Source organism: Eptatretus burgeri, chromosome 6, assembly GCF_056783735.1.
Source record: "Eptatretus burgeri isolate ZD-2024b chromosome 6, Ebu_testis_v1, whole genome shotgun sequence".
NCBI lineage: Eukaryota > Metazoa > Chordata > Myxini > Myxiniformes > Myxinidae > Eptatretus > Eptatretus burgeri.
The window spans coordinates 100,245,342-100,268,313 of record NC_140966.1 but is presented as its reverse complement, the minus strand read 5'-3'; the positions used below and the strand labels follow the sequence as shown (position 1 = coordinate 100,268,313).

The 22,972-nt window shown below is 44.4% G+C and overlaps 1 protein-coding gene across 2 annotated transcripts in view; it reads left to right on the top strand.

Annotated features, from left to right (window-relative positions):
• The window catches only part of LOC147025455 (interferon-induced protein 44-like), a 132,224-nt gene that overhangs the window by 87,801 nt on the left and 21,451 nt on the right, over positions 1-22,972 (top strand). For both annotated transcript variants that reach the window (XM_085886448.1, XM_085886450.1), the window contains 2 exons: positions 3,881-4,052; positions 15,737-15,837. In XM_085886448.1, coding sequence (XP_085742574.1) covers positions 3,881-4,052; positions 15,737-15,837 — 273 coding nt within the window. The remainder of the gene's footprint in view (positions 1-3,880; positions 4,053-15,736; positions 15,838-22,972) is intronic.

Sequence of the window (22,972 nt, the reverse complement as noted above, 5' to 3'; positions counted from 1 at the left end):
CCAAGTACCTTCCTAGCTATCTCCCTCACAACTTCTGCTGTCGTTGCCCAATCATCCCACCCATCTTTACCACCATCCAACGCCTGTCTCACCTCCTCCCTAAATTTCACGCAACAGTCTTCCTCCTTCAGCTTCCACCATCTGGTCCTTGGTTCAGCCCTCACTCTCTTCCTCAACCTCACCTCTAAAGTCATCCTACAGACCACCAATCGATGCTGTCGAGCCACACTCTCCCCTGCCACAACCTTACAGTCACTAATCTCTTTCAGGTTGCATCTCCTACTTAAGATGTAATCCACCTGTGTGCACTTTCCTCCACTCTTGTATGTCACCCTGTGTTCCTCCTTCTTCTTGAAATACGTGTTTACTACTGCCATTTCCATTCTTTTTGCAAACTCTACCACCATTTGCCCTTCCACATTTCTCTTGTTGAGACCGTACCTCCCCATCACCTCCTCATCCTCTTTATTCCCTTCCCCCAACATGTCCATTGAAATCTGCTCCAATCACCACTCTTTCATCCTTGGATACACTCTCCACCACTTCATCTAACTCACTCCAGAAATCTTCTTTATACTCCATCTCACACCCCATATGTGGGGCATATGCACTGATGACATTCATCATCACCCCTTCGATTTCCAACTTCACACTCATCACTCGGTCAGACACCCTCCTCACCTCCAATACCCTCTTGACATGATCTTCCTTCAGGATTATCCCGACACCATTTCTCCTCCCATCCACACCATGGTAGAACAGTTTGAAACCACCTCCAATGCTCCTCGCCTTACTCCCCATCCACTTGGTCTCTTGTACACACAGTATGTCCACCTTTCTTCTCTCCATCATATCAGCCAACTCTCGCCCTTTGCCAGTCATCGTCCCAACATTCAGAGTTCCAACTCTCACCTGCACACTTCTACCCTTCCCCGTCTCCTTCTCCTCCTTCGCCCAGCAGTAGCACAATTTCCACTGGTACCCTGCTGACCACCGGTACCGGTGGCGGTCGTTGGTAACCCGGGCCTCGACCGATCCAGTATGGAAATGAGTTTTGTTGTCCGCATAATGATTTGGCATAGGTTTTTACGCCGGATGCCCTTCCTGACACAACCCTGGTCGCCTCTTACGACACACAGGGATATGGTACACCTATTCTAACCGGGGCATACACCGGGCCCAGTACAACTGGTGCTCATTTCGCCGACCTCGGAAGGATGGCAGGCTGAGTCAACCCCCTGGTGTTTTCGACTTGGTATATCTATATATATATATATATATATATATATATATATATATATATATATATATATATATATATATATATATATATATATATATATATATATATATATATATGTATATGTATATGTATATATATATACATACATACATACATACATACATATACATACATACATATATTAATTCAGTGTCCCAACGGGGCTTGAACTCAGGACCTCTTGGGTCCCAAGCCACTGCCCTTACCACTGCGCCAACACCAGGCTGAATATATACATACATACATACATACATACATACATACATACATACATACATACATACATACATACATACATACATACATACATACATACATACATACATACACACACACACACACACACACACGTGCCTGGCTGTTATCAGCAATTTTTCAGTAATCGGCTGATTTGAGTCAGTGCGATTACCGACTAAAATATGTACTGCATATAACCCCAAAACCTTGAGTTGCTTTCACCCTTGTTTTGTGGGAATTTCAATGAACAAAATACTTCCAATGATTGATTCATCAGGTTAAAAAAAAATGTTGCATTGCAGACGTTTAAAAGAGATGTGCTGCCAATCGTCATATGATGGAAGGAAAAAAATTAGCTCTGTAATTTATAAAACATGTTTGTGCAGCAAACAGCTCAGAAATTGGGTGTTATGAAATATATTTTGCTTTGAAACTCACAAAGAGAATATATAACCTTTGTAAAGCACGCCCGTTTCATATAAAATATCCATTCTACCCACAAGTCTCTCGATCTTGTAGCAACAGCAGACTACACATCCCGATTGGGAAACGAACTGAACCACTATCAACTGTAGCCTGTAGGGCCCTTGGCAAGTGGCTTAAACACTCAAGCAAGAGCTCCAGTTAAATGGTTGATAAGGAACGGCTGGCTTTGCAAGTGATAGCAAGCTGATTAGTAATGGCAAAAAACTTAACATCGCCGATTTCTCAACATTCTTTCATGTCACTCCATATTTCGCATTATTTAATCCATGTGATCCGATCCACGAAACTCAAGTTATATTTCAATGATATACTCGAATTAGTCCGTGAGAGTAGATCGTGGAAAATCGCATCATATAATGCGTGAAATCGCTCCAAACTCCTAATTTGAAAAGTATAGCAGTTACAAAAGTGATTGTGCAGCGATTCATAGGTATGTAGATCAGGCATTCGATGATTTCACTGAGGAAAGTAAAAACAAAAAACATTTTGAATGCTTTATCATGAAGAAACCGTTGCGGCGTGTTCCAACTCAAGGCATTGTTGAGCAGGCCAAACAAAATGGCAAATTCAGTCCCCAGCGAGGTAACCAAGAATGCCTTTAGACCCCCATCGAGAGTGAGCTGACCAAGGATGACGGCTTGATAAAGGACAATTAAATAAGGCTTTTAATTATCTTTAAAAGGGGTGTTTTAATGAACCCAAACACCTAATTTTCACTCATACACTCTCTTGGAGTTCCCTTGGTGTGCATGCAAAGTTTCAGGCTGCTCGGTTTCATGGTTTTGGAGTTACGGAGGACGTACACACACACACACACACACACACACACACACACACACACACACACACACACACACACACACACACACACACACACACACACACACACACACACACACACACTGTCATTTATTATGCAAGATGAGCTGGCTTTCGCGAAGAAATGTGGATGAAATGTGCAAAACGGAACAAACCATGCAAGTCAACAGACACGATGATTGATGTGGGGATACACAAACTTATCTGCAAGGATGAATAAATAACAGTCCCAACCCTATGAAATAACAGTCCTATGAAACAATGGGGTAAGCAGGCAAAGATTTCCTGATGGCACAATGAGTGGTGTGCAGGGTGATGGTGCAACAGGTGCAACAGAAAACTGTTCTTTGCCAACATGTCCCACTCTGACTCTGTCTTCATGCATGTCCAGACCAAGCCCCTATGGGGACTCTGTATTTTTCGACCGAGCATCTGCCCGGCGGATCTTCTGCATTCTGGGACCACCTTCGCCTGTGGCGGGTCCTGCCATTGGCTGCCCGCTGTGAGTAGGATGTGCCATCTTCTGAACCATCCCACCCAAGGGGCTGCTGCAATAAAAATAGTCTTCCCCTATTCCAGGCTCCACAGGAGACTACCCCCACCATAGCTTGTGGTGTACCGACTAGACAGATCGTGATCTGTTTTTTTGGAGCGTGAAGCACTCCCGTTGTGCCTTTATATGGCCGGAAGTCCTCACCTGGCCTCACTTGCCAATGAGAGGTTTTTACACACACAATCTTTCCATGACTATAGTTCTATAAATTACATATGCTGCCTCCTCTGTGTCACATTTTAGAAGACGACTTACTCTGCCATTATCCCTGTTTACAAGAGTAAATCTATCCCCAATGAATCAGTCACCATACTATTCTTACAAAAATGTAGCGATAGACCCCCACCCCCCACCTTTCCACGTAACTGTAATGATGATTTCTGGGTAACATTGAAGTTGCATTTCCATGTGTCATACATTTCGGAATGAAAGCTACATTGACATGACATATTCGGCCCACACATAACTTGATTATATTCCTTCGTTTTGTATTTCTTCTGCAGTACAATCCAAAATGTCCCATTCAAGAGAAGGATCCAAGCTACAGAAAAGATCCACTCTTGGGAGATCAAGTGCATTGTGTTGTTTATGTGATCAACTGTCGTCAACTCTCTCTTCTGACGGAACAAGTTTTGAACAAATACAGAAACGTCCGTGCACACATCAGCAGAAAAAGTAGGAAATTTATTTTTCAAACTAAAACACTCATGGAAAATACAGAATAGAAAATTTCTTTAAGGCATTTTGGATAAGTAATGACTGAGTTGTAAGGATACTTTACAAGTAGCCAAGAGCGATTAAGGGTTATTATTTTTTTTTATTGTAAACATTTGAATTAATGGTTTGCCATTGAAGAGTTTGGAAGGAGAGATAATCACAGAGGATTTAGCGTGTTGCTGTTGGTAATTAGTGGTGAAACATTATCAGGCTCATTCATGATTTGCAAGGATGGAATCATTTCCTTTCCTTATGTGGTATGCATGTGATGTCCTGTAACTCGTGTGTGCATATGTGGATTTAAGGGGGGTCCTGGGGGTCTGAACCCCACACCCCCACAAAAGAGGAAAAAAGTTTTTTAATATATGTACATGATTCAGTTTAGTGGAAGAGGGAAAGCAGAATGTACGGGAACAAAATGGCAAGTGGGAAATGCTGACAGAATAGAAGTGAGAGGGAAATCAAGGGGAGGGGGAGAAGGACACATGGTGGTGAACAAGCTGCACACAAGCAGAATGAAATACAGCAAGAAGAGAGAGGGGAAGGTGGAGATGAAACAGAAAAGTACCAAACCAACAAACAATGAAGAAAGAAAAAGAGCTGAGGGAGAGGGAGAAATCACAATAAAATGGAAAAAGGAGGTGTTTGGGAATGGGGTAATTTGGGTAGAGGACATCATAAGTATGGATGGTGGAAGAACCGTTGTCTTGAAGCCCTGGAGGGAAGAATTGGACTGAATAGACTGGGGAAGTTTTGCTATAGGTGAGATCAGAAAGGAACAAATTGGTGCAAGTAAGCAGTGAGCTTGTATTTTTTGAGTTTTCGTTGTTCCTCACAAACCATGTGCACCCTCCGGAAACCTGGGAGGGACAGAACCAAGAGAGGACAGAGAGTGCAAGATAAAAAAGGAGGTTTGGTAGAATATAGAGGGGACACTGACCTGTCTGCAATGTGAAAGTAACTGGCCAAGACACTCAGCTACATTGTGGGAGACCCAGTGATGATGAGGACCTTGCATTCCATAACATTAAGAAGGGCAAGACATAAGGCAGGGCCTGAAGGGGAGAGCAGCTGCGAATGAAGGCCTTGTAGGTTGTCAAAAGTTAAGATTAGTCAAGGAAAGACCTTGCACAACTAAAAATGCCCAGTCGACAGCTGGCTCTGGAGGCCAAATTTGAAATGTGGTTTGCCTAAGAAAGATTGTGGTTTAGAGTGATCAGGCATGGGAGTTTGTGACAACTTCCTCATGCATAATACTCAGAGAGTACCCGCCCTATGGACGATGTTCCAAGCATGCAACACATTCTTCTGATGCATACCTTTATTTGGGCGGTGTGTCGGCAACAGAAAGCACTGTATACGAGTTGAAATTCGCGAATACGTTACAAAAGCGTGACAGCCGGTCAGAAAAATCATATTCAAATAATTCCGCTCAATTCGTCACTTCTGGGATCATTTGATATCACCTTTTTGGGTTTCACTCATTATAAACACTTCCAGTCACTGGAAAACAAAGAAAATATAGAATGTTTGCTAAAAAAAAGTGGGGTTAACGTGCGTCAGGTTTGACCGAAATATGAGGGGAGAAAATGCCGTTTTTCACATTGCAGGAGAGATATCACGGCCATTACGGGCTTCTTCATCGGAAAACAATGACGTGTTGTTTGCGTAGTGCCAGTAGGCACACATCTATCGCGTCATCACTTCTGTTGTACCTCGTTCACGTGACCTGCAGACCACTTTCACGTGCGTAAGAAATTGACAGACGTACGAAATCAGTTTCACGTCAGAAATCAGTTTCGTCGGCAATTATTTTGCACGATCGGCCATCAATAGAGGCGATTCATGCAGATCTGTATACTGCAATTATGATGTAATACATATAATTGATATCTTTATTGCAATGCAGCCAAATAGTAAAGCTTATCATCATTTATGCTCCCCCGTGAAACTTTGATGGACACATATTACGCACGTGAACCGAGGAAACCGCTCCGTTCGAGCAATTCGTCGATCTTTCCGGCGAAACGTGTTGCAGAACAAAGGATTCTGAACATATTCTCTGGGGGAAAGGCGATTAATATTCCAATAGACGTATGCAAGTACGGCTACTAGGGGTATGCAAATGCGTTTGACGCGGACGTCACAAAACTAGTGCATCGGAATCAACGTTTTTCGGAACAAGATATGTAAAATTGGACAAACGATGAATTTTGATGCCACGCACTTTATTACGGACGTGTCCTATGATATGTAACTACGTAGTGGGAATAGAATATTCGACACTGGGCAAAGGTATCCAAAAAAGAGGCAAAATTATAACGTACCGAATTCCATGAAGGCAATGTAACCATTAGCAAATTTTGACTCGTATGCAAAAAAAGATAACCCGGGTTACGTCCATGAAGCAAAAACATACCTACTGCATATAATTTAAAACACCTGACTGCACTGGAAAACGTGGACACAGGAAAACTGTCTTGTAAATGGTGGAGATTTGTAATGCACATTTACATGGAGAATTTGCGTCCCCCCCCCCCCCCAACTCCCACACCCTTTAAGACCACCGGCAAATATAAAAACATCCCGACACATTAACTGTATTCAGGCTGATCCTCTGCAGCAAGTCTGGATGTTATTGGCCTACAAATGTAGGAGTAGCACGACAAACTCAACCACAAACAAACACAAAAACACCGGTCTGTGAATTATATTAAAGATTAAAGGAGCTTGGTCTTAGCATCCCTGTGTCAATCCATTCATCCCAATGGACAGCCATCCCTCCCTGCCTGCATGAGTTTGGCAACAATTGTCATTTCAGAGATCCTTACTCTGATTCAAAGACTGGTGTTTGTAGGTTTGTGTGTTTGTTGGTGGGTGTTTGTTGCGCTATTCCTCCGACACTTCTGGGGCAATTACATCCAGATTGGTTACAGGGGATCAGCAGAATCCCAATTAATGTAAACGGGTGTTTTTTGTTTTGTTTATCTTTGCCAGTGGTCTTGGTGGCAGGGGTGGTGGGGGGGGGGGTGGTGAGGTGGGGGTTGCAAATTTTCGATGTTAATGTGTATTGTGTATTGTGTATTGTGTAGCGCCGCCTCGAAGTGTAGAAGGGTAATACAAGTCCCCACCATTTACAGCACAGTATTCCTGTCCCCACGTTTTCCAGTGCAGTGAGGTGTTTTGAATTGTAAGCAGGAAGGATGTTTTTGCTCCATACACGTAACCTGGGGGGGGGGGGGGGTCCTTTTGCATATAAAGAGCTGTCAGTTGCCGAGACACTTCCCAAATAAATGCTTGCATCAAAATAACATTTTGCACACCTGGAACAAGATCGTCCATAGGCAGGGTCTCTGCTCATACAATGTATCAAGCACAATCTGCAAAGAAGCATAAAAGAGTTGAGTAAGGATTCAAATATAGGGTGCCCCACAGAAAACCAGGAAATTTGGTACAGTTAATTTAAAACAAAACAAAAGCAAACTTCGATGTCGTGTAAAAAAGCGATACACTTTATTATCAGATCAGGTCTGGGAGCATGTGCCAGAACAGCGCGTCGCTGCGTCCACTTTCCGCAGGTACTCCAGGGGCCTCCGTCTGGCCATCCCCCAGGCAGCTGCCAGGCCCATCCCCATCTCCTTGAGATGATGGTCAACCTGCTGCAACCATGAGGCACGTGGTCAGCCCACTGGCCTCCTCAACTCATGAGACTCCCTCGCTGAGGGAATCTGGTGAGCAGGATCAGCATCAGGAAAACGAGCCACATGTCCATACAGCCACAACTGACGCTCACGGACTATGCAGGTAACAAATCTCATCCAAGTCTCTCTCAGCAACCGCTCGTTGGACGCAAAATCTGATCAGCGATAGCCAAGGATTCTCCGAAGACACCTGGTACCAAATTTATTAAGTCTCCGTCTCAGATCCTTGGTCATAGTCCAAGTCTCGCACCCATAGAGCAAGACTGGAAGTACCAAGGACCTGAAGACTCGGACTTTCATCCTGCCGCACAGGTAGCGGCAGCGCCACACCCCATGATCCAGTAAATCCATGACTCCCCAGGCCCGACCCAGACGTCTATTGACCTCTGACTCGCAGCCAGCAGAGACATGAATATCACTGCCAAGGTAAGCGAATCTCTCCACGACCTAAACATCCTCACCACAAACAGACACAGACAGGACAGCAGCATCCAAGATATCACCGAAAGCCTGGATCTTAGTTTTGACCCAAGAAACCCGTAATCCCACCGGCTCCGACTCCTCATTCAGCACCTCGAGGGCCCCCAAAAGGATGTCTCAAGTCTCCACAAAGATGACTGCATCATCTGCAAAATCAAGGTCCGAGATCTTGACATTCCCAAACGATGCACCGCAACTTGATCTCTCCGACATCCTCCCTAAAATCCAGTCCATACAAGTGATAAAAAGTGTGGGGGCAAGTACACATCCCTGACGAACTCCAGTAACAACTGGAAATAAGTCAGAGATGGTACCACCACACTTCACAGCACTCTCAGTACCAGAGTAGAGTTCAGACATCAGATCGATCAATTTTAGTGGCACCCCACGAAGACCAACAATCCTCCAGAGGACATCCCGATTCACTGAATCGAACGCTTTACAGAGATCAACATAGGCTGCAAGCAGCCCCTGCCGAAACTCTCGTCTGCGTTCGGTGAGGACACGAAGTGCAAGGATACGGTCAATCGTTGACCTCTTTGATGTAAAGCCTGACTGCTCTGGACGCTGGTGCTCAAGCAGATGGTGGCGAACCCTATCAAGAATTATCCGAGCAAAGACCTTGCCCGGCACTGAGAGCAGCGTCACCCCTCGGTAGTTGTTGCAGTCTTGGCGATCACCCTTCCCTTTCCAGAGAGGGACAACAAGGCCCCTCTTCCAGTCAGTTGGGATGATGTGAAGGTGGACCACAGTTGATTCGAGGGTCAGCAACATGGATTGTAACACCCTTGACGTCCAACTCGACAGCTGGGGGATCAGCCTGGTACAACCGCTCAAAGTAACCGGCCCAGCTGGCCTTCACTTCAGACTCATCTGTCAAGAGCCTACCACTCTCTGCTCGAACTGCAGTGCTCCGATGGATGGGCTTGGATGAACGTAATGCGCGAATTCCCCTGTAAGCGGGACGAGAATCACCTGTCCACAGGTGATGCTCTACCCCCTCACAGATTCCTCGCACATAGGCCTCCTTGTCCACCCTCAGTGCACGTACAGTTTTACGCCTCAGCTCCCTGAACAGCTCAGCTCTGCCATTCAGCCTGGCCCTGCGACTCCAGTCAATGGTATCCAGTGTCCCTTGAGAGACAAAATTCTTCTTTGCCCTGCGGTGAGCTCTAAGACATCCACCGGCAACATCAAGGACGGTGGTCTTGAAGGTGCTCCACAACTCTTCAGGACCCCCCAAAGCACCGACCCCCCAAGTGTCCACTCAGCCTGTCCGCAAACTCCTCAGCTACTCTCTCATCCCTGAGCTTGCCAACATCCAGCCGAGGCTGGGATGGTACCATTCTCCAGGATTTAAGGTGCAGCTTTAGAGTTGCTACAACTATCCTGTGGTCAGTATTGAGGAACTGAGCACTCCGGTAGACCCTGCAGTTCTGGATCATCCTCCAACGACCGTCAATGAGGACATGGTCAATCTCCTTTGCCACACCGCCAGCGTTGGAATACCAAGTCTGGCGATGAGCTTGTGGGCGCTGAAACCATGAACCAGCCACCCTAAGTCCATGACTTCTTGCAAAGTCAAGGAACTTAGTGCTATTCTGGTTCATAGTTCCTGACCCATGGGGACCAACACACACCTCATAACCATCCCTATCAGTTCCAGTCGATGCATTGAAATCCCCCAAGACTAAAAGTGTATCTCGTCTGGGGCACTGATCAACCACAGACTCGAGTGTGGCGTAGAATGCATCCTTCACGGTGAGATCACTCGCCTCAGTCGGAGCATAAACAGAGACCAGGGAAATGACACCTACTTTATTATATGTTACTGTATTGATATGGTAAAATACGGCAAAATAAATCTCAAATTTCCTAGTTTTCTGTGGGGCACCCTGCAGTATGAAATACAGGGCCTTCAGAAAGTATTCACGCCCCTTGACTTTTTTCACATTTTGTTGTCACAGCCTGAATTTACAATGGATTAAATTCAAGTTTTTTTTTTTGTTTTTTTTTCGCCGATCCACACAAAATAACCCACAATGACAAAGTGAAAACATGTTTTGAGAAATTTTTACAAATTGATCACAAATGAAAAGCTGAAATGTCTTGTGTCAATAAGTATTCAAACCCCTGAGTCGATATGTTGCAGAAACCCCTTATCAACTATTGCAGCTTGGAGTACTCTTGGGTATATCTACATCAGCTTTGCACATCTGGATTTGGGGAGTCTCCCATTCTTCCTTGAAGATTTGCTCAAGCTCTGTCAAATTGGATGAGGAGTCGGTGAACCGCCATCTCAATGGGATTCTTTCCACACATTTTCAATGGGATTTAAGCCTGGGCTTTGGCTGGGCCACTCAAGGACTTTCATGTTCTTGTTCTGAAGCCATTCCAGTGTTGCTTTGCCTGTATGCTTGGTGTCATTGTCCTGTTGAAACATAAATCTTCACCACTGTCGAAGGTCGTTTGCACTCTGAAGCAGGTTCTCCTCAAAGATTGGCCTGTATTTGGCTCCATTCATTGTTCCCTCTGTCCTTGCAAGTCTCCCAGTCCCAACCATTGAAAAGCAGCCCCATAGCATGATGCTGACACCAACATGCTTCAGGGTCAGGTGTTCGATGGGTGATGAGCTGTGCTCTGTTTCCGCCAGAAGTAGCACTTTACATTAAGGCCAAATAGTTCATTTTTCATCTCATCAGACCACAGAATCTTTTGCCTCATGTTCTCAGGTCTTTTGAGTGCCTTCTTGCAAACTCCAGGCATGCTGTCATCTGCCTTTTTCTCAGGAGTGGCTTCCCTCTGGCCACTCTCCCATCCCATGAAGCCGAGATTTGTGAAGTGCTGCAGATATTGTTGTCCTTCCGGCAGGGTCTCCCATCTCAGCCAAGGAACTCTGTAGTTCTGTGAGAGTGGTCCTTTGGTTCTTGGTAACCTCCCTGATAAAGGTCCTTCTTGCCCAGTTGCTCGGTTTGGTCGGACGGCCAGCTCTATGAAGTCTGCGTTGTTCCATATTTTTTCCATTTCCTAATGATGGAGCTCACTGTCCTCTTGGGAACTTTCAACAATCGAGAAATTGTTTTAACCCTTTCCCAGATCTATGCCTCCTCACAATTCTATCTCAGAGTTCTCCAGACAGCTCCTTGGACTTCATGATCGAGTTTCTGCTCTGACATGCAATGTAAAATGTGGGACCTTGTATGGAAACGTGTGCTTCTTTCTAAATCATGTCCAATCAATTCAATTGACCACAGGTGGACTCCGATCAAGTTGTTGAGAAATTTCAAGGATGATCAAAGGAAATTGGATGCACCTGAGCTCAATTTGGAGTGTGATTGCAAAGGGGTTGAATACTTATTGATGCAAAACATTTTAGGTTTCCATTTTGAATCGATTTGTCAAAAATTGTAAAAACATGTTTTCACTTTGTCATGATTGGGTATTTTGTGTCGATCGGTGATAAAAATTGAAATTTCATCCATTTTAAATTCAAGCTGTAACACAACAAAATGTGACAAAACTCGAGGGGTTTGAATACTTTCTGAAGGCACTGTCGTTGAGTAAGGTGAGGAGGGATAAGCCGGTTTCAATTTACATTCAAACCAAAACTCTTCCTCCTTCATCTTCTTCTTCACTCATAATAACGGTGAGTCTCATTCATTCCCGTTTATCATATTTATTAGATTCAGAAAGCACTTGCAATATTCAATCATTTTTTTCAACATTTCTATTTTATTCATATTACAGTGACAAATTGCCCAATCAAACAGTATTTCTGATTATACACCACCTTTCATTCCACTTGCAACACAGGTGAGAAAAGGATATGAAAAAACAGCTGATATTTCAATCATTTATTCACACGATTTTTGAAGGGTGAAAGTTAATTTTTCGCCAGGTACCCTTTCTTGTCGTTTATTAAGCAGATTGGATGGTTTTGCTGAAGTGTGCCAAGGCAGTGTTCTGGGCCCAATCCTTTTCTTAATCTTCATCAATGATCCCTCTGACTCTCTGGAATGTCCTCTTCATGTATTTTCTGACTCCTCCAATCTCTGCCATGACATCCCTCATCAATATGGTCCTTTTGGAGAGAGAGATTGAGAGTCAGGGATTTATCTGAATTGAAACCAAGCTGTTAGGGTTAGAGTTTGATTCTAAGAGTTTGATCAGCTTTCAATTTTGTGAAGATCTGAAAAGAGGGGAGAGGCTGTTGCCTGTCGATCTGAAGGATGATGGATGTCACAGCAGAGGGTGGAGGAGTCAAAAATAGATAAAGGGGGATATTCCAGAGAGTTAAGAGGGATCATTGATAAAGATTAGGAAAAGGACTGGGCCCAGAACACTGCCTTGTGGCACTCCAGACCTTGCCTACGAGAGTAGAGAATGTCAGTAAGCCATGTGTGGAATTGGCCTTGGATGCCAAAGGCAGACAGTTTAGAGAGCAAGGTAGGATTCCATACTGTATCAAAAGCACAAGATATGTTAAGAGAGACAGCTCTGATCTCATGTCTGATATTGAGGGCCTCCATTTATTGTTGGTTGAGTATAAGCAGCATGTCCAAGGTGGAGTGACCTGGTCTGAAACCAAATTGGTGATCTGAGATGAGGTGGTTGGAAAAAAGGAAAGTTTGTACATCAACTCTAATGATGGATTCCATGACGTTGCTGATGGTTTTTCCTTTTTTTTTTTTCTTTTTTTTTGCACCTTCTTTTTTATGTGGTGCAGTGATGTTGTCGGATTTCCACGTATATGGAAGATGACCGAGCACAAATGACAGGGTGAAAATGGTTGAGAGGGAATGTGCAAGCGCAGCAGAGCAGATTTTTAGGACATGTGGGCTGATGCTGTTCAGGCCAGTGGCGGAGTAAGAGTCAAGGATTCAAAGAACCTTCTCAGGTGCAAAATTCACAAAGTCCAGGAGCAGTTTGGGTACGACAGGAAAGGGTGGGTACCAAAAGTGAAGGTCTTGCGGACACAGATTATGCAAGCAAACACAGAATTGAGGCATTTTCCTTATCATAAGCAGTCAGCTGTGGTTCCGTTTGAAGAGGGGGAAAGTGTGGGAAGGAAGGATACACCAGAGACAGAATAAACAAGGTGCCACCAGGTTTTAGAGGAGGTTAACATGTTTGAAAGTTAAATGTTGATGTTGGACAGATGTTGTTTTCTGGTTCTCCTGAGAGTGGACACACACTTGTTGCGGACTTTTTGGAATGCACTGTGATTGCCTTCGGTTGGAATTCCCTTCCGGGAAGAGAAAGCAAGTTGGTGCAGAGCAACTACCTCATCACAATATTCAGTGTATCATGGGTGGGAAGAAGGGAAGGATAATTGACAATGAGATGGGATTAATCTGTGCATGAGAGAGAGCAGGATTCTGTAGATTTCCCAGTTTAAGTTAACATCAGGGGCAGGAAAAATGGGAGACGAGCATCGGAAAAAAACAAAAACGGCTGGGCTCATCTCAACGAGGTACCAAGGTTTTGGTCATGGTCACAATCTCCCCGTCCCCCACCCTCAACAAGGCAATCCTCCATGTACTTGTGTTTTAATGTCTGAAAATCAAGAAGCAGACATCAAACCAGGAAATTTGGATATTTGGTCTTTCATTGCTGTGGTGCACTCTTGGGTTACTTTTTGCTTCATCTTTAACCATCAATCTTCTTGTTGGTTTCCTGAAATCCAAATAACCAAATCTTGATCGGGTGACCCAGATTGGTTGGGGTAGCCAGCGCTGCTTGGGGAAAAAAAAAAACCACGTGGGGGTTCTGGTGTTGGTTGTGCATTGAAAACGTTGAAATCTTTTCAATATTTTCAATTGTTTGTGTGTTTGCATGTAACTCTTTCACGGCTAACCACAAGGGAGGATTCTGGATGTGAGGATAACGAAATGGGTGGAACAGGAGATAGGCGAAGAACAACAGTTGTTTAAAAGCGGAAGAGGGCAATGGATGGGATGTTTCTGCTGAGATAGTTGGTGGAGAAGACGTGGAGATGCAAGAGGGAAATGGAATTGAGGTTTGTGGACCTTGATAAGACATCTGTAATTTTGGGTTGGACATCAGAGAAAATAACAGATTATCATTTTGGAAGGGAATAAGATCTGGCAATAAAGCAGGTTTGAGTATGTTGGCGGAACGGTGACCAAGGATGGCAGTTTGGGGGCAGAATTGCGGAGGATAATACAGGTGGGTGCATGGGCATGGAGGAAAGTGGAGCGACTTGTGGTGGACAGGAAAATATGAAAGAAATTGAGGGGGAAGGTTCTGGGGTCTTGTGTTTTGCCAGTCTACTTTTTCATCATGGAGACAGTGGTACTGACAGAGAAGCAACAACAGAGGCTACAGATCTGCAAAAACAACTTGGTCAAGGGGATACCAAGAATGAAAACAGTTTTAACTGGAACGGCATTTGGTAGAACACACACCTCCACCAGACCTTAGAGTTTATGTTTTGTATCCCACTGATCGGCCGGATCTGCATCCAGACCTTAACCGAAGTATAATCATCTTGTTCTTATCACCTAAATGATAATCATATTAACATGGGGGCTTTCAGGATGGCCTCGTGCAATGCACACTCTCCTCTAAGCTGTCGAGCCTGGGTTCAAATCCTGATCCAGCTGAAATCCCGGTGTTATCCCATCATTCCAGTGTTTCACAGGCAGGGTAATTTATCAATGTGTGCCATTTCTTGGATGGATGTTAAACTGGCATCACATCTGCCAGCATTGGTTGTGGACATTAATGATCCCATGCCTGGTGTTTGCTTAACGTGTCGGGTGGTGGGCTTGGGATCCTCGGATCCTGAGTTCAAATCCCCCTCATTTGTTGAATTAATACCAGGTGGGGTTGACTCTGCCTGTCATCCTTCTGTCGGCAAAATGAGTGCCAGCTCGCTGGTATCCTGTGTCGGAGTGACGACCCGTCCAGGATTGTGTCCAACAGACATGGAGACTGCTTTGGCAGCACCAATGCTCTGCACAGAGTATGGTCCCGATGAATGGATTAATGATCCGACGGTATCCTTCACCAAGAGTAGGTGAGCTAACAACGTTATCTTGAACAAATTCCAAATTCCTGCCCGAACCAGCAGAGGGCATGCATCAGCGGTGAGTAGCTCACGACAAGTCATGAGCCAATAATGCCACCCTGGAACTTTGTGCTGCACCCCACCCCACCGCACCCCCCCCCCCCACATTCCACACAAGAAATGTGGAAATTACCTTCAATACCACACATAACATAATCCACACACAACATAATCCACACACAACATAATCCACACACAACATAATCCACACACAACATAATCCACACACAACATAATCCACACACAACATAATCCACACACACACACACACACACACACACACAACCTTCCGTCTCTGCACACAACACAAGCAGATGCAGTGTTCTTATAATGACATGAAAGTAACAGTTGTTATCTTTGTCTTACAGACATTCCACAAGTTACCATTCTTACCCACTGTGATGAGGCATGCGAAGAAGTTGAAAAAGATGTAACAAATGTTTTCAGGAGCAAATACATCAATGAAAAGGTAATGCCTCCATGAATACTGTTTCACTTGATTTGCAGATCCCTTTTGTCATTGTGATGAATTGGAGAAGAGGTAGTATTCTAACCTCAACATTCTAATTTTAGCTAAAGAATGCATTGTGGTTTAACTAACCTTGTTTATTACTCAGCGCTCACGAAGCGAAAGGCGGGTTTAAGCGATCGGTTGCGTCCGTGTGCCGGACACACGTGCGTACGTACGTGTCTGCATTTTTACATTTCATTTTCGCAGGATCTGTTAGTCTGATTGACACGAAATTTTCCAAATTGGTGCGGCGACTCCTGCAGAATATTTTATTTATATTTATGACGTCATAGGTCACGTGGTACAGGTGCCATCTTGCAAAAACTGAAAAACTTTGCACCTCCATCTCCAAAACCACTCCATGCAAAAACATTTACACATGGCTCATTGTCAAGTTCTCCCCATGGCGAATAAGATGTGTTAATGATGATGTCATCACTTTCTTCAATATGACGTCATAATTCGACAAACACAACGCTTGATTCCATAAGTTACAAATAAAATATTTATTTGCAACTGTTGGTCCGATTGACATGAAATTTTGACAATAGGTGCGCCTCTTCCTGTAGGAATTTATAATGATAATTGGTACAGGTGCCATCTTGTAAAAACTGAAAAACTTTGTCCCTCCATCTCCAAAACCACTCCATGCAAAATAAATTACACATGGCTCATTGTCAAGTTCTCCCCATGGCGAATAAGATGTGATAATGATGATGTCGTCACTTTCTTCAAAATGATGTCATAATTCGACAAACACAACGCTTGATTCAATAAGTAATAAATAAAATATTTATTTGCAACTGTTGGTCCAATTGACATGAAATTTTGACAATAGGTGTGCCTCCCTCCTCCTGAAGGAATTTATCATGATAATTATGACATCATGAGTCACGCAGTACAGGTGCCATATTGATTAAAAAAACGAAAAACTTTGTACCTCGAAATCTCCGAAACCGCTCCATGGGAAAAATTGAAACATGGCTGAGTGTCAAGTACTCCCCATGCGGAATAAGATATGTTCATGATGTCATTGGTTCCTTCATTATGACGTCATAATTTGACGTGCAATGCTTGATCAGGTCAGTATGAAAAAACAACTTCTCTGTAACTGTTGGTCCGATTGACATGAAATTTTGACAATAGGTGCACCTCCTCCTGTAGGAATTTATAATGATAATTAGTACAGGTGCCATCTTGGAAAAACCCCAAAAAATTGCACCTCCATATCTCTGAAACCGCTCCATGGAAAAAAATTGAAACACGGCTCATTGTCTACGACTCCCCATGAGGAATAATATGTGTTAATGATGTCATCGGTGCCTTCATTATGACATCATAATTCGACAAGTGCAACGCTTGATCCTGTCAGTACGACAAAAATTTCTCTGCAATTGTTGAAACTGCTAACCAATCAATGTAAAACTTTAACGAATTGATCAACTACCCATGGGAAATATAGTTTGACAAAAGTGACATCGGTCACTGGTCTGGCACCATATTGGATAAAAGAAAAAAAGACATTAAAAAAAACAGAAGAGTTGGCTTGTATAAGTCCTTCTCCAGACTGTGCATGGTAAGTGTACTGTGAATACCATCTAGTTTTCATGTAGTCATTCCTCAATTTGTTTTCTGATCATATTGTCGTGTTCACACAGATTAAGACCGACCTTGGACGGATCAACCAAAACTGGCTGTTTCTCCCTTGGACACATTGATTTAATTGCAGCCTTGAGCACGTGGATATTGCTAAAACACACGAGGCTCTTCGCTCTGATTAACGGAGTTTTATTTCCCAACCAAATAACGGGTGAAGATTGAACTGATGGTGGGATACAACGGCGGATTGAGGAAGGGAAGGAGATGGATTTAATAAATACGAGACGACTTGTGAACAGATTGGGTTCCCATTGTGACAGCGGTTGATGAAAAAAATAATTTTAAGAAGAAAAAAAAATCTCCAGCGAACTAAACCGCTGAGGTTGTTTGCATTGATCAAATTCTCCCGAAGAGTATTTGACTGAATGGGGAATTGATTTTTTTTATCTATTTTTTGTTGCTCGATTTGAACGAAACTTGATATTGCACACCGCAGGCCAATGGTGAGTAAGGTGGCCCTAAAATGTTTGCGATATCGTGTGCTGTTTTGACTGTATTTCAGGAACATACATATATATGAATATATATATATATATATATATATATATATATATATATATATATATATATATATAATTCCAACAATCTCTGTATCTGTCTGTCTGTCTGTCTGTCTGTCTGTGTCTGTCTGCGACCGCCGTTTCTCAACGAGCGCCGGTCCGATCTCATTGAAACTTGCCAGGAATATTGCCGGGGACCCCCGGATGTGCCTTTTCGAGGTTTGATATCGATGGGACGAGCAGTTCCCAAGTTACCGCCATTTTACTGCCTTTTCAGTGTTGAAAAGGTGTATATATGGCAGCTGAAGGTGTCATTCCACCGTCTCACCTTATCATGCCAATTCTTTCCCAAATTCTTAATAACCAGACGATCACTGGTCCGATCAGATTGAAACTTGCCAGGTATATTGGCGGGGACCCGCAGATGTGCCTTTTCGAGGTTTGATATCGATCGGACGAGCGGTTCCCAAGTTACAGCCATATATCTGTCGACCAATGACAAGACACGGTGCTATGACGTCACAATTAATATTTATTTATTAAAAGTATTTTTAGGGTTTTTTTTTTTTTTGCACGATCGACGGTCCGATCTGATTGAAACTTGCCAGGAATATTGCTGGGAACCCGCGGATGTGCTCTTTCGAGGTTTGATATCGATCGGACGAGCGGTTCCCAAGTTACGGCCATATATCTGTCGACCAATGACAAGACACGGTGCTATGACGTCACGAATGACGTCACAATTAATATTTATTTATTAAAAATATTTTTGGGGTTTTTTTTTTTTGCACGATCGACGGTCCGATCTGATTGAAACTTGCCAGGAATATTGCTGGGAATCCGTGGATGTGCTTTTCAAGGTTTTATATTAATCGGATAAGCAGTTCCCAAGTTACTGCCATTTTCTGTCAACCAATGACAAGACACGGTGCTATGACATCACGAATGACGTCACAATTAATGTTTTTTTTTGTTTGTTTGTTTTTTTTGCATGATTGACGGTCCGATCTGATTGAAACTTGCCAGGAATATTGCTGGGGACCAGCGGATGTGCCTTTTCGAGGTTTGATATTAATCGGACGAGCGGTTCCCAAGTTACGGCCATTTATCTGTCGACCAATATCTGCGAGAGAGGGGGACGGGAGAGGGGAGGATGAGAGTGGGGGCGAGAGAGGAGGGGGGAGAGAGGAAGGGCGAGACAAGGGGGAGAGAGAGCGGGGCGAGAGAGGGGGATGAGAGTGGGGGGTCGAGAGAGGGGGATGAGAGTGGGGGGCGAGAGAGGGAGGTTGAGAGAGGGGGGAGAGAGGAAGGGCGAGACAAGGGGGAGAGAGAGGGGGCGAGAGAGGGGGATGAGAGTGGGGGGACGAGAGAGGGGGATGAGAGTGGGGGGGGCGAGAGAGGGAGGTTGAGAGAGGGGGCGAGAGAGGGGGGCGAGAGAGAGGGGGCGAGAGAGGGCTGCACATACTGGCACTCACATACTAGCACTCACCTACGGGCACTCACCTTCGGGCACTCACCTTCGGGCACGCACCTTTGGGTCCGCCCCTAGTGTGTATGTATATATATATATATATATATATATGTATATGTGTATATATATATATATATATATATATATATATATATATATAAACATATATACAGTGGAAAATCGATATAACGCTAAGCGTTATAGCTCTTGGACTGATATAACGCTCATACACCTTAGACCCCAAAAAATACTACTATTTCATGTTTAAAGGCAAAAAAGTGAGAAAATAGAGACAAAGTTAGTCCAAAATAGCGCAAATTGGCCAAAAAAATTCAAGCTGTTATCGCCCTGTGTTGAGTTGACATGTGGTGTGAAAATACTCACGAGCTGTCATCTTCTCGCACCTTTCCCGTATAAATGGCGAAGCTGAGATGAACAAAATCAATTCAATTAAAATCATTAAAGCGTCCGTATCTCCTGTAACTCACGTTCATGTTCCCTTCTAACACCATACAACACAGTACCCAACGTAAGTACAGTACTGTACTGTGCAAAATTAACTAATGTTCATGTGCTCTTCCGCCAAATCCTTTCGGAAGAGTTGTCAACAACTTAAATCTAAGCTCCCATTACATCTCCTGTACCAGTTCTTCGACATCTCCATCACCTATCAGCTGAGAAATCTTCAAATTTGTTAGTTTTGTTTGCTCTGTTCAGTTCAGCGCTGCCATTCTGAAGCGGAAGTGTTATTCCATAGAGGAGAAGCTACACATAATTAAACGGATACGGAATGGTGAAACTCAAGCGACCATCAGCAAGGATACAGGCATCAACGTTTCAACTCTAATAGGATGGTTGAAGGATGAAGAGAACATCAACAGCTTCATCGTCACTGTCAACTCCAATGAAGGGATGAAGAGGAAGAGGGTCAAGCTTGGGAGGGATCAGGAGTTGGACCAGGAACTATTCAATTGGTTCTGCAAGTCTAGAGAGCTTGACATACCCATCTCACGCACCATCCTCCTTCATCAGGCGAAGAAGATCAACAAGGATCTTCACAAGGAAGAGAGAGGTGAAGATGCTGACTACAGCTTAACCAGGGGGTGGCTGCAACGCTGGCAGGATCGACATGGGGTCCACATGAACCAACAACATGGAGAGGCCAAGTCTGCAGACCTTGAATCTGCCAAGAACTACCTCTCTGTCTTCAAAAAACTAATCGAAGGCAGCAACTTCACAGAAGACCAGGTTTTCAATGCAGATGAAACTGGTCTGTACAACAAGACCCAAGGAGGAGGTGGGCAGGTCTGCCATCACGGCCCTCAACCTCGCCCCTGGCACATCAGCTCTTGATGCTCTCCAGGCCTGGGTTGATCAAGAAGAAAGAGATCTGGCTGAAGAACTGCTCAGAGAAGAACAGCTGTCAACTGGAGAGGAAGAGGAACCCCGAGAGGCGTCGGAAGAAGAAGAGGCACCAGTTGAACCTCTCCCCCAGCCTCTCCACTCCAAAGCTGAACAGTCTTTCCTTTATGGTCTTTGTTGGTTGGAGTCCTTGGATGAACAGGAATGCCCCAATCTTCGTTTGAAGATACACCAGTTTAAAATCCTTCTGGATGACACCCAAAGACTCTCAAGAGCATCCATGAAACCAACCAAGATCACCGATTTCTTCAAGAAATAAATTCCGAATTCTTCAAGATATAAATTCCATATCCGTTTTGTGATTAAGGAAGCGTAAAATATTTTACCGATTTATGTGATAATGTACATTTTGTATTTTTTATTTTGTAAGTAATGTTCGATTGTACATAAAAAATAAAATATATTCCATATGCATTCAATTCCTGTGTTTATTTCTTGTTTAAAAAAAAAGAAAAGAAAATAACTTGACCGCTCTGTCATCAACCCCAACAATCCAAGATTGCAGACGTACATGTCCACGTGTTTTGGTTCTGGTTTGTATGTAAAATAAAATATTTTTCACTGCATCAGTATAGCGCTGTATCATTTATAACGCCCTCGTCGCTTTGGACCCCACCAGTGAGCGTGATATCGATTTTCCGCTGTATATATATATATATATATATATATATATATATATATATATATATATATATATATATATACATATACATATATATATATATACACATATATATATTATTGTTGCGGTTTTCGCGCCCGCCGGCGTGCTGACGGCCACGTAACTCGAATCGCGGCACGTCGCCCACCGGACGGACAATCCAGTCGTGACCCTCTCGGACTAACGCCGGGAACCAGTCACGGGTGGACCTTTCGGTCTCACCGCGATCGAGCCAATCAGCCCCCGCGTGGGATAGGGTTGCTCGCCAAATTCGAACTACCTAAGTACCCACGCGGAGGGTAGACCGGGCGATCGCACCTCGCCGCAGGTCGACTTCGGACACGGGCCACTTAAGCGACCCGTTCCGTACTATCAGAATAACCGAGCGGTGTTATCGTCGACCTCGACGGTTCGATTAATTATCGGGCGTATTCAGCCCACTACCAACCCTTTACGTGAAGCAAGATGGGGATTCAATGGAGGAAAAAGACGAAGCGAAGCGGGAGAACAGTTCAACAATAAAGCACATTTATTCTCGGCACACGGGAAGCACACAAATACAATTCCACCAAATGCACACAAAAAAAAAGAAAACACAATTCCATTTACACAAAAAGCAAACATAAAAGTGAAAACACAGTGCAGAGCTAATACCGACTACCGAGCACACGGCAACACTTATACAATTCTACTTCACAGACGGCGCCGACAACACATACCCAAAACCAAGGAAAAGAAATCCCCCAAGAATGAGGTAGGCCTGGGGCCGAGACCGGGTCGGGCCTACCCGTCTGGTGATGAGACGCGGAGCGGCGATGGCCCCGCAACCCGCGGGCCTCGTGGACAGTGCCTGGCAGGGGGTGGGAACGGGGCCCCCTTGGTCGCACTATCTCAGCGCGGGGGGAAACAGGAGGGGGTTGCTGATACTCGGGGTATAGAGGATCTTTATTATGTGCGCGACGAGCGTCTCCACCTCGGCCAGGTCGCGCTGCCGGCCTCCCAGGGGTGCAGCTCCCTGCACGACGCGAGCACCCCCTCGTCCGCCCTCGCCGCCTCTCCACAGCTCGTCCCCTCCGTTCCGACTTCAACGCACACGACGAGCAGCTCCACCGCCCGCGAAGTCTTGACTCTCTGTTCCGACTCCTTCGCCTCGTTCCGACCTTTACTACTCCTTTGACTGACGAACACCGTCCTTTTATCCCCCCGTAACTTCGCCTTTGACCCCCTCCCTTTGACCTTTCAACTCGCTCCCCATTGGCCCGAGAAAAAGTGGGCGTGAAGGCTTTTGATCCACAAATTTGCATATATCGATCGCCCTGGGGGCGGGGCCAATTCGCCCCTCGCTCACCGATTGGACGGCAAAAAGTGGGCGTGTGTCGT